A 12,500-nucleotide genomic window follows, 5' to 3' on the forward strand; every position below is an offset into this window, starting at 1 on the left:
CAACAACCACACTGAACCCTACCCCCCGAGCACCTGGGGGAGAAACGGGCCATTTAGGATGACCCCAACGAGCGCGGCCTTAAGAACTCGATTCTGCAGAGTCTGTGGACACGTGACTTGTGACAAGTGAAAGTATTAACTGGTTGCACCAACTATATCACACCTTTATACACACCATTCAATTACACGTTGCTCTTTTTGTGCTGTGGACAATAGATCATTGCTTCAATCAAAGTTAGGTTTGTTCCTCACTGATGTCCTGTCTGTCTTTTTTGTTCACTTTCATAATGCACTTTGTGTGTGATTGGTGGAGAATTGCACACACACACACACACACACACACACACACTGGTTATTATTTGGAATGGGGACCAAGTTTTTGATCATCACTTGTGGGCACCACCCTTTCTACAGGTTGTGGAGGCATAAAAAAAAGAGGTAAAATGGCCACTGCCCAGTTAGGTCATACACGTCTTTAAATCTCTGGATTGATGAAGTAATGTGCTGATCATTCTTACTGGGGACCCTGGGGGAAAAAAGAGTTAATATGGTTCATGGGGACCACATTTAAATAATTTTGCATAATTCACACAAATTTGTATGTGACTACTGAGGACCATTTTAAAAAAAAGTTCAAATTAAATATGACATGATCCTCAGAATACAGCACTACAGCTGTCCTCTTATAGGAAGTTTCACCATTTAAATGTTAAAGCAAATCCTGCATCTTCTGTGACATGACTGAAAACTGCTATTTAGCAGTAATGAAGTTGCCTGCAACTCCAACTGCCAAATATAGAAGGATGGACAATTCTGAATGTGAATCATACTTTAAGGTAATATTGTTTTATAATCATGCTGTATGAAAATGTCATCAAAGCTTAAAAATCACTTAGGCATCTTCAGAATGGATCTGACTATCATTTAAAAAGGTTTCCCTTTAGTGGACCTGTTTTTTTGTCCCCATACTGTCAGAGGTCCCCTAAAGGTGACTGTGTAAACCAGGGGTGTCCAAAGTGCGGCCCGGGGGCCATTTGCGGCCCGCAGCTAATTGTTTACCGGCCCGCCACACATTCTGCAAAAATTGCAAAATTGATAATATTGCAAAAATAAAAAAATAAAACATTTTAAAAAAAAAGTGGAATGAGGTGAAATCTAACAAAAAAAAGTTGCAATGTTTTTTTTCTTTTGTCTTTGTTTATTTTTCTTTTTTTTGCCATTGCTAAAAAAAAAAAAAAAGACTAAAAATCTATGTTATAATGAATTATTACTTCAAAAATATCACTTTAAAATGTTTTATGTGGAAAAAATATTGCATATATTGTGTGGTTGCCATATAAAAACATCAATGTTTTATTTGACAAAAGAGCAAAAAATAAACAAAATAATATTTCAAATGTAAAATGGACAGATATATCTGAAGTTGATCTCATAATTTAAGTGTTAAAAGTAAAAAAATAATAATAAAAATGTATCACTTTATGAGTGGGAGATCTTTTGGATCCCAAATATTTTTAGTAGGATTTTATTTAACTTTTCACTGTGATTACTCAAAAATATTAAATAATTAAAATCAATGGTGTCCTGCATTATTGATCTTTTAAGGCTCTAATACTAAATACTGCATATTTCAGTTTTACTATAAAAAACAAAGTTGTCTGACAGAAAAGGCATAAAACTTTTTTTTTTTTTTAACTTTATATCAACCTGAAGTTCCATCCATCCATCCATCTTCTTCCGCTTATCCGAGGTCGGGTCGCGGGGGCAGCAGCTTAAGCAGGGAAGCCCAGACTTCCCTCTCCCCAGCCACTTTGTCCAGCTCCTCCCGGGGGATCCCGAGGCGTTGCCAGGCCAGCCGGGAGACATAGTCTTCCCAACGTGTCCTGGGTCTTCCCCGTGGCCTCCTACCGGTCGGACGTGCCCTAAACACCTCCCTAGGGAGGCGTTCGGGTGGCATCCTGACCAGATGCCCGAACCACCTCATCTGGCTCCTCTCCATGTGGAGGAGCAGCGGCTTTACTTTGAGCTCCCCCCGGATGGCAGAGCTTCTCACCCTATCTCTAAGGGAGAGCCCCGCCACCCGGCGGAGGAAACTCATTTCGGCCGCTTGTACCCGTGATCTTGTCCCAAAGCTCATGACCATAGGTGAGGATGGGAACGTAGATCGACCGGTAAATTGAGAGCTTTGCCTTCCGGCTCAGCTCCTTCTTCACCACAACGGATCGATACAGTGTCCGCATTACTGAAGACGCCGCACCGATCCGCCTGTCGATCTCACGATCCACTCTTCCCTCACTCGTGAACAAGACTCCGAGGTACTTGAACTCCTCCACTTGGGGCAAGATCTCCTCCCCAACCCGGAGATGGCACTCCACCCTTTTCCGGGCGAGAACCATGGATTCGAACTTGGAGGTGCTGATTCTCATCCCAGTCGCTTCACACTCAGCTGCGAACCGATCCATGATATAGAGATTTAATGTAAGTGTTAAATAAAAAATAATAATAATTTGACTTATTTTTAACATTTTAATGACTGAGATGGTCCCCGGGAGCCCTAAAGGTTAAAAAAATTTTTTTTAAAAATCCATATATTTTGTTAAGGTTTGAAAATGAAAAATATCAAAATGGCCCCCACATGCTTTAATTTTTCCGTGTGCGGCCCTCAGTGGAAAAAGTTTGGACACCCCTGGTGTAAACAGAGCGATGTCCCCATTTAGCAAGTATTGCCAGAACACACACACACACACACACACTTTTTTGCTTATTTGAAAAATGTTTTATCCTGTTTTATATCAAACTAGAATTTAATTTGTTGCAGGCTTTGTAATAAAATTAAAAATGGGGGGGGGGGGGAAATATTTTTTGAAGAGAAAACAATTCTAACAACGGGGACATTTAATGTGAATTATGTTCAAAGCCAAACAGAACATAAAAGTCCTAAAACATTTTGAATTCATATTTGTTTGCTTTTTTTTAAACTAAAATTTCTCCATATTTAGTTGTACACGAAATATCAAACATGCAATGTTAATTTTTTTTTATTTTGACCTGTCATGTCTGGTTTTGTTGTTTCTCCGAGCGCTGTTTTTCACCAGCTGCCAATGATTTCAATGTTTCAATCAATAAATCAATGTTTATTTATATAGCCCTAAATCACCAGTGTCTCAAAGGGCTGCACAAGCCACAAGGACATCCTCGGCTCAGATCCCACATCAGGGCAAGAAAAAACTCAACCCAATGGGATACAATGAGAAACCTTGGAGGGGACCCCAGATGTGGGGACCCCCCCTAGGCAACCGGTGCAATTAACGTCGACTGGATCTAGCATAATATTTGCGATTTGCTGCCAATAACTAATCAGAGGGTTTCTTATACCAGTCTCACTTCGCCACTCCTTGCGAGATCAATGTTTTGGACACGTTTTTTTTAAATGTTTTGCTATCCTACGTCGTTAAGCTTTATCTTGGGCATCCCGTGTGCCTCTACTTGGGCAACACAACTTTCGCAGATATGACAACATGACCCTTTTGAAGGTCTTTTGCTCAGACAGTGTCTGAGGCTCTTTGGTTCTTGGGGGACATTAGTTCTTGTCCTGTCTTGTCGGGGGTTCAGGAGGTTATCTTGCCTGCCAAGCACTGACGCGTATTTATGTCACCTTATCTCAGGCACGACAGTTCAGCCAGCGAGCGAACATGGATGGAACTTGATGAGGTTTTCCTGAAACTGTGGAAGACTGTGTTCCTCTGCCCCAATCCTTGGGGTTAAAAATGACAAAACTGTCTTCCTGCAGTCGCACAAGTTTGCTTCATTTTTGCTGGAATGAATGTTATATAATGAATAATTCAAAACCCAAAACCAGTGAAGTTGGCACGTTGTGTAATTCATAAATAAAAACAGAATACAACGATTTGCAAATCCTTTTCAACTTATATTCAATTGAATAGACCGCAAATACAAGATATTTAATGTTCGAACTGAGAAACTTTTTTTGTTGTTGCAAATAATCATTAACTTAGAATTTAATGGCAGCAAAACAGTGCAAAAAAAGTTGGCAAAGGGGCATTTTTAGGGCCCAGCAAAGTCGGCAGCGTTTCTGGGTGTTGTTGATAAATGGCTTTCGCTTTGCATAGTAGAGTTTTAACTTGCACTTACAGATGTAGCGATGAACTGTAGTTACTGACAGTGGTTTTCCGAAGTGTTCCTGAGCCCATGTGGTGATATCCTTTACACACTGATGTCGCTTTTTGATGCAGTACCGCCTGAGGGATCGAAGGTCCGTACTATCATCGCTTACGTCCAGAGATTTCTCCAGATTCTCTGAACCTTTTAATGATATTACGGACTGTAGAGGGTGAAATCCCTAAATTCCTTGCAATAGCTGGTTGAGAAATGTTGTTCTTAAACTGTTCGACAATTTGTTTTTGATGCAGTACCGCCTGAGGGATCCAAGGTCACAGGCATTCAATGTTGGTTTTCAGCCTTCCTGCTTACGTGCAGTGATTTCTCCGATTCTCGGAACCTTTTGATGATATTACGGACCGCAGATGGTGAAATCCCTAAATTCCTTGCAATAGCTGGTTGAGAAATGTTGTTCTTAAACAATTTGCTCACGCATTTGTTTACAAAGTGGTGACCCTCGCCCCATCCTTGTTGGTGAATGACTGAGCATTTCATGGAAACTGCTTTTATACCCAATCATGGCACCCCCCTGTTCCCAATTAGCCCGTTCACCTGTGGGATGTTCCAAATAAGTGTTTGATGAGCATTCCTCAACGTTCTCAGTCTTTTTTGCTTTTTTGAAACATGTTGCAGGCATCAAATTCCAAATGAGCTAATATTTGCAAAAAAATTAAGTTTTCAAGTTCGAACATTAAGTATCTTGTCTTTGCAGTCTATTCAATTGAATATAGGTTGAAAAGGATTTGCAAATCATTGTATTCTGTTTTTATTTGCCATTTACACAACGTGCCAACTTCACTGGTTTTAGGTTTTGTACATCGACTGAAAGGCAAAGCTTTCAATTCATCAGTCGATCTACATTCCTATTTTTACCTATTGTCATGAGCTGTGGGTAATGACCACAAAGGACAAGATCACAGGCACAGGCAGCTGAAATGACTTTCCTCCGTAGGATGGCTTGGCTCTACTTTGATAATGGGGTGAAAAGCTTGGTCATCTGGAAATAACTCGGAGTAGAGATGCTGATCTTCCACATCGAGAGGATCCTGATTTGGGGCTCGGGCATCCCGTCTGGATGGTTCCTGAATACCTCCCCGAGGACGTTCAGAGCACGTACGACCGGCAGTTGGCCTCCGGGAAGACCCAGGGCATGTTGGAGAGACTCTGTCTGGGAATGAGTCCTCAGGCCGTTTCCCCAGTCACCTGACTCCGGATAAGCGGACTAAGATGGATGGATCATTGGAAGAATCCCAAAACCTCGCACTACTAGTGGAATACCCAAAGGACGCACTGAAAGACCTCTTCCTTACACAGTCATTCCAAATTCAACCTTCAAAAGGGTTTATTGATTACAAAAATAAAGTTGCTGTTTGAAGGCAGAACCTTTTCAATTCTAAAAGACCAAGTAATCTTTCAGCCCCCAGGACTGTATAAATAAAATAAATAACAAAATATTACAAATGTGATACTTTAAATTAATTATTTTGTTTAATAATATTTCATTTCATTTCATTTTTATTTATCTCCTTCATTCAATCAATCAATCAATCAATGTTTATTTATATAGCCCTAAATCACAAGTGTCTCAAAGGGCTGTCATTGATGTGCATCTTTGATAGACAATTATACCACAATTATTCAGTTATACAGTTACACATCAATGCCTGAGAAGGAGCAGGATGAAGAAAAATCTTATATTTTCCTGCCCCCTTCGACCTAATACGCAGTCTTACTTAATGATGTATAAACCAACAATTACATCCAAATATAACATGATATATAAACCATCAATTTCATCCAAATATAAGAAAAAATATTCAAATAATAATCACTGCATAACATAAATTAATTTCCATACTTAGATAATAACAGACCAATTGTAATGTTACACAGACCACATAACTTCCTGGCAGTAAACCAGCAATTGTTTTTCTCAGGTTTCTCCATGTTTACATTTTCACACTCTGCGCTATTTTGTTACACTTTATTAAACTTATTTACGCACCTTAATTTAAATATGTCATTGTTTAGTGTCTATTGTGATTTAAAAATGTTGTTTACATTGATAGTGTTTTCCATGGTTGTGTTGACATTGCCTTGATAGCTGAAGGGACTATAATCAGAGGAAGGTTACATTTGAAATAAAAATGTTTACATTTAATATATTTTTTTCCTGGTCCATATTTTCCAAAGGTCATAGAAATATAAACAATTGTCGATATTGATCAGTATAAAAATAAAAATAAATGGTGATACAGTTTTCAGCCCTAGTTACAACTGAGTACAGCTGCAGCCCATACAGACCACAGCAGAGACTCAGATATTCCCTATGGTGAAGAAACACGGCTTTATACAGTATTTTGCAATTATTATGGTTACATGGAAATTCATGATATCACATTTTGATGTACTGTGTGTAAATATCTAACAATTCTGAAATAATGGACGTCACAGTTTGTGCATGTTTGCCTATGGACCGTAAAGCAGCAAGGTTTTAGTTACACTGGGATTGCATAAAAATAGTCCAGCTGTATGTCATGTATATAGTATTGAATGTTTTTTGTATGTCAACTCAAGAGCACTCTAAGGCTTTGGTCTTTCCAGAGCTAATTTACGGCTCAGTATGACATCATGGCAAAAATGTGACCCCTCGTGAGTCAGGAAGGCACGAATGACGTCAGCGGCGACTGTGGCCGCCTAAGTCGACAGATAGCAACGTGCGGCGAGATCGTTTTTTTCCCCTGCCGGATAAGATGGACAAGAGGACGAGGCAGCTGGAAGAAAGAAGAGCTAAAGTCTGACTTCTAGCCAATCCTGAGATTTATTTCAGTGATGAAATGACCAGTGGAAACGAGGATGCCAACTGTAACTATTGAGCAACAACCCGGGGCTGGAACACACCTCCTGGTCAGAAGAACCTTGTGCAGGTTTTGGGCATGCATCTATGTCACGTTTGGTCCCAAAGGCATTGGTGTTAAACGTGCAGCGAGGCCCTATTAGCAAACAGGGGTGATGATGACTCACTGGGATGTTGTGGGGAAACAATGGGATACTTTGTAAACAGCAACAAGACCATTTGGACAACTTTAGCGTGACGAGTGATGGTCCTTCAAGCCAAAGCATTGCGCAACACAAGTGGACTCCATTAAATCAAGCATGTGTCTTCCATCAGCACTCCTTCTTCCGACTGAGTATAAATCTACTTTTTTTTGCTTCAGCTCTCAACAAACACGAGATTTAAGACATGGGGCCTTTTTTGTGGTGGGACCCAAACCATAGAACACTGCCCTTAATGTCAAAAGAGCCCCCACAGTCGGTTGTTGACAGTCTTAAAATCATCTTTAATTATCTGGCTTTTAACTCAGCGAGAGTCTTTTATTGTGTTTTTATAATGTGTAGCACTTCGGAAACTTTTTCTGCTTGTAAAATGTGCTATATGTATGAATTAAATTTAATACCTATCAAAATAATATTTAATACTGTAAGTACCAAAGCAATTCCATAGGGTCCCTAGATCAGGTCTATTTAAATGCATAATGAAGAGGGCCGCAGTTTCAAGAGCCCAAGGGGCTCAGGGGCTGGACATCAAAATGTGGATGTTTCATCCGAAAGTGCCTCCGCGGGCTATACTTCTTTATATTACAAAGTAAACACATCGGCTTTCACACTGCACTAGGGATGATGTTCGAAACCGGTTCTCCCGGTTGTTCGATAAGAAAAGAACCGTTCGATAAGAAAATAACCGATTCCATGGACTCGAATCCCTTTTTGAGAACCTGTTCCCGTTATCGAGGCCACTATAGTAAAGAAAAAGAGTTGGTTCTTTATTCGAATCCCTGGGAACGAATCCCGTCCCACAAGAAATGCCCTGTGGGACATCACAGGAAATGAGGTAGCTCAGTCATTAGACTGAGCTACGTCATTTCCTGTGATGTCACACAAGCAGGAAAAATAATGGACCGGAAAAAACGCCTCAAGGCATGGCTATTCACCTATAGTGATCACAGAGACAGGTTGTTTTTGTGTTACTGTATATATTTGTTTTTCTGAAAAATCCCACCTAATATACTTTGGGTAACAACAGTCAATATTTATTTATTTAATTTTTTTAGGGGGGTAACAGTCAATATTTATTTATTTATTTTTCTTATAAAATAAAAGTGAGCTTTTGTTAAACCAAATATTGTGGGGTTTTTTATATACAACAACCTATCTGGATTCGATAAGAGCATCGATAAGGAATCGGTTTGATAAGAGAATTCGATAATGGGCTCGAACGCGATAATTTCTTTTCAAACATCATCCCTACACTGCACCGTCAATAAATTCATTATTCTGCCCAGTGTGTGAAGCTAGTTAAGAGTATGAAGAAAAAGAAGCTCCAGTTTTTGTTGAGAATTGATGCTCCCTCTTTTGAATTATTTTCCTTCCTTAGTTGTGTTTCTTTACACTTCTTCCCTCATTTAGGTTTGTAAGACTGAATATATAAACATAAAATAAACATACATGTATAACGTCTATTGTGTATTTTACATAATGTCCATTGTGTATTTTACATAAATAAAATAGGGTTGGTGTTAATATATTCACACATTAAACTACAAATGTTTACACATGTAGAAATTACGCAAAATTCACACACCAAACAGTGTATGCGACTTATCACTATTAGCGTTGTAGTCCTCTACTGGTCAAATTTAGCGCTATTATTAAACGATGTTCGATCGTTACTCTCAGACAAAAAACACGACCACTAATACAAAAGACATCATGAAGTCAGCAATTTCAATACAAAACAAACTAAATATCTTTATGCACAAATTATATCTACTATATACTACTATGGGGCGGCATAGCTCGGTTGGTAGAGTGGCCGTGCCAGCAACTTGAGGGTTCCAGGTTAGATTCCCGCTTTCGCCATCCTGGTCACTGCCGTCGTGTCCTTGGGCAAGACACTTTACCCACCTGCTCCCAGTGCCACCCACACTGGTTTAAATGTAACTTAGATATTGGGTTTCACTATGTAAAGCGCTTTGAGTCACTAGAGAAAAGCGCTATATAAATATAATTCACTTCACTTCACTTCCAAATGTTTGACTGAGTTTCGTGATGAAGCTTACACGCTGGGATTTCTACCATTGTAGCTCCTTGTCTGGATCGATGTGTCCGTCGCTTAAAACAGTGGTCCCCAACCTTTTTGTAGCTGTTTTCAATTTCAATGCTTGAAAATTTGTTTCCACGGACCGGGGGGGGGGGGGGGGGGTTATGGTATTTATATATATATATTTTTTTGGTCATAAAAAAATACAAACATGTGTGCTTACGGACTGTATCCCTGCAGACTGTATTGATCTATATTGATATATAATGTATATATTGTGTTTTTTATGTTGATTTAATAAAAAATTACAAAATAAAAATAAATATTTTTATTTCTATTTTTTTAAATTTCTTGTGCGGCCCGGTACCAATCGGTCCACGGCCCGGTACCGGGCCGCGGCCCGGTGGTTGGGGACCACTGGCTTAAAAGGTCCACCAGGAAACAATGACTCGTTGTCGACCATTCATACTTTGTTGTCCAGTCGTTGTTAAATGTCTGTTTTTTGCTATTTATTCAAATTTTTTCTGGGTTGAATGAGTACTCGCCCCACGGCTGTTGCCCCCTATGGGGTGGCGGGAGTACTGCATACATGATCAACCCTAGTTTGAATGGTTTCATCAAGCCTATTTGGGTGATGTTCCACGGGCCAAATGAAAAGCTTTGGGCCGCCAGTTGAATGGGAATGCCATAGTGTCCCTACGTCATGCCATGTACATATTTTCATTTTTACATGATCAAAATAGCTAAAATGCTATCATTTGGCATATTAGCACCCTGAGGCATAACACTAAGTACCAGGTTAATTCTATAGTGTCCTTACATCATGCCAGAGATTTATTTGTATTTTTATATGATCAAAATAGCTAATGTTAGCATGACAGCACATGTTAAGATAGTACCGATTACCAAAAGTACCAAAGTGTCTGTACATCATCTTATGTAAATGTTCATATTTTTATGTTTGTCAAAAAGCTAGCATGCTAATGTTAGCATAGTAGCACATAAAGATAGTACCAAGTCATGCCATCTATATAATTATCTCGCTGTAGCGACTTCTTAAAGAGTTGTTTTACAAATTCTGATGATTTTGTTATTTTGCACTAAAAAGAAAACATACTTCAAAACATGTATCTAATCAAATTCACAAAAAATAAAAAAATGTTGGTCCTGTCAATCAGGTGTCCCTTATTTGTTTTTCATGAAGTTAGCAACCTTGGCACCCCAGGTTGACAAAAATCAATCTTATTTGTGTTAGCTTGTTATCAACTTCTGCAATCAGCAGTGTGCAGTAGAGCAGTTGGTCTTAATGACTGACAGGTTTCTGGTATTTCATAGCTAAATAAATAGCTTATTGGAAAGGTTGTATTCACTGAATAAAAGTTTGTCAATCAACATTCTAATTTCTTGTAGGAAATAGTTTAAAGGGTACCTGTCGTCAAAGTCGAGCCGCCCATGACCTTGGTGGAGATGAAGCTCTGCTCGTAGACCACGTTGGACAGCGAGTCCTCCAGCTTGCCTACTTGACCTTGAACGGCATGAAGATCACCTCGTATGCTCTCCATGTCGGCGCTGCAGTTGAGAATATGGCCCTCCACGCCGGTCACTTTGTTCTCCAAAGCATGCAGAGCAGTCTTGGAGGACTCTTGACATGTGTTCTTTCCCTCAACCGAGCAGATCCGATCCAACGTGTTCACTCTGTCCAGCAAAGACTGAAAAGATCCCCTGAGAGTGTTCACTTCTTCTTGGACAACATCCAGACGGTCTGTCTGAAGTCCAGACTGAAGGTTGGAAAATCTGTCCTCCATTGACACCAGCTTGTCCTCCAGACTCTCTCTCAGGTCTTTGATGGCTTTTGCTTGTTTTAGTTTCAGGTTCTGCTCTACCACAGATGAGTTCACGAGTCCCCTTGTAGTTTCCGGGGGAGCACCGGTTTTATTTCCACACTCCACCAGCTTGGTCCTTAAGTCCTGGATTTGGTCACGGAGATCGCTTTCCTTAGAGTCCATGAGCTCAGTCAGGCTGAGGTAGTGGTCTTCCTGGCTGTCGCACAGGTCCTGCACGGACATGATTTTATAGTCGCACGAGTTCTTCAGGTCACCCAGTTTGATGTCTAAGCCTTCCATCATCTCTTTCCTCAGGGCACGGATGTTCTCATCCACATAGGTCTGCAGGTCAGCAGCACCTGAGGACTGCGCCGCAGAAGGGTCGCAGGACTTGCAGACTTTGGTCAAAAGGTGAATTTGGCCATCATGTTGGTCAACACGCTCTTCTAGATGGTTGAAGGTGCTGCTCCTGTTCTTCACTTCATCTGCCAGCTGGTTGATCTTGTTGAAAAGCTTGTCCGTTGTTGCCCGTCGATGGCTCTCTGAGGGGAAGTCCATGGTTTCCGTCTCTGGACCCCGTACACTGGCGGGCTGCCTGAACTGGTCCAGTAGAGTGTGCAGAATCTTGCTGGCATCCTCTTGAAAGTCCAGTCTCAGGTTGGAGGACATGTCCGTTATTCTGGCCTGCATGTCCAGAACCATTTGGGAGAGTCGCTGCACCTCCTCTCCCAGGTGCTGTGCGTCGCCATGACCTCGCGGCACACTCGTCTGACCTTGCCACGGATGCGTCTTCTGGTTGTCGGTCTGTTCCTCTGCAGCGAGAAGAAGGCAACAAAAGGTTGGAAGTTGTCCCGCTCTAGAGTGGAACCTCGATTGATGTATTCGCAACCTTTTTCGGTTTACAAACGTTTACATCGCGCCAAATATGCCTCTGTGTGCGAACCAAGTCTCGGTGTACGAACGCTCCATTCAATCCTTTTACCTGCCATTTTGATGACATCACTTCTTGTACACGTGGGCAGGACCATCTTAAAGAGGCAGGGTCCCCTGCGTCACATCCTGTTTACAGCAGCCATTTCTACTACAAAGTGGCCTAGTGGTTAGAGCAGACCTGGGAAAATTAAGGCCCGGGGGCCACATGCTGCCCGTTAAGCTTTTCAATCTGGCCCGCCTGACATTACCAAATAATTTTTCTAGATCTTTAAGATGGAAACTCTAGCTGCCATTATGATGTGCAGTGATGTTTTCACATGACCGTAAGTCTTGAACTATACAAAGTATTTCAATGGTTGGAATCTGCCCTTTCGCATGATATACTAGTTACTATGGTCATCTAATTAGTTACTATGGTCATCTAATTAGTTACTATGGTCATCTAATTCACAGCAGCTCAGACA

At 40.7% G+C, this 12,500-nt stretch overlaps 1 protein-coding gene across 3 annotated transcripts in view; it reads right to left on the reverse strand.

Annotated features, from left to right (window-relative positions):
- The window catches only part of emilin2b (elastin microfibril interfacer 2b), a 40,989-nt gene that overhangs the window by 14,558 nt on the left and 13,931 nt on the right, over positions 1-12,500 (reverse strand). For all 3 annotated transcript variants that reach the window (XM_062022080.1, XM_062022081.1, XM_062022079.1), the window contains exon 4: positions 10,710-11,915. In XM_062022080.1, coding sequence (XP_061878064.1) covers positions 10,710-11,915 — 1,206 coding nt within the window. The remainder of the gene's footprint in view (positions 1-10,709; positions 11,916-12,500) is intronic.

Source organism: Entelurus aequoreus, linkage group LG15 (assembly GCF_033978785.1).
Source record: "Entelurus aequoreus isolate RoL-2023_Sb linkage group LG15, RoL_Eaeq_v1.1, whole genome shotgun sequence".
NCBI classification, from domain to species: Eukaryota; Metazoa; Chordata; class Actinopteri; order Syngnathiformes; family Syngnathidae; genus Entelurus; species Entelurus aequoreus.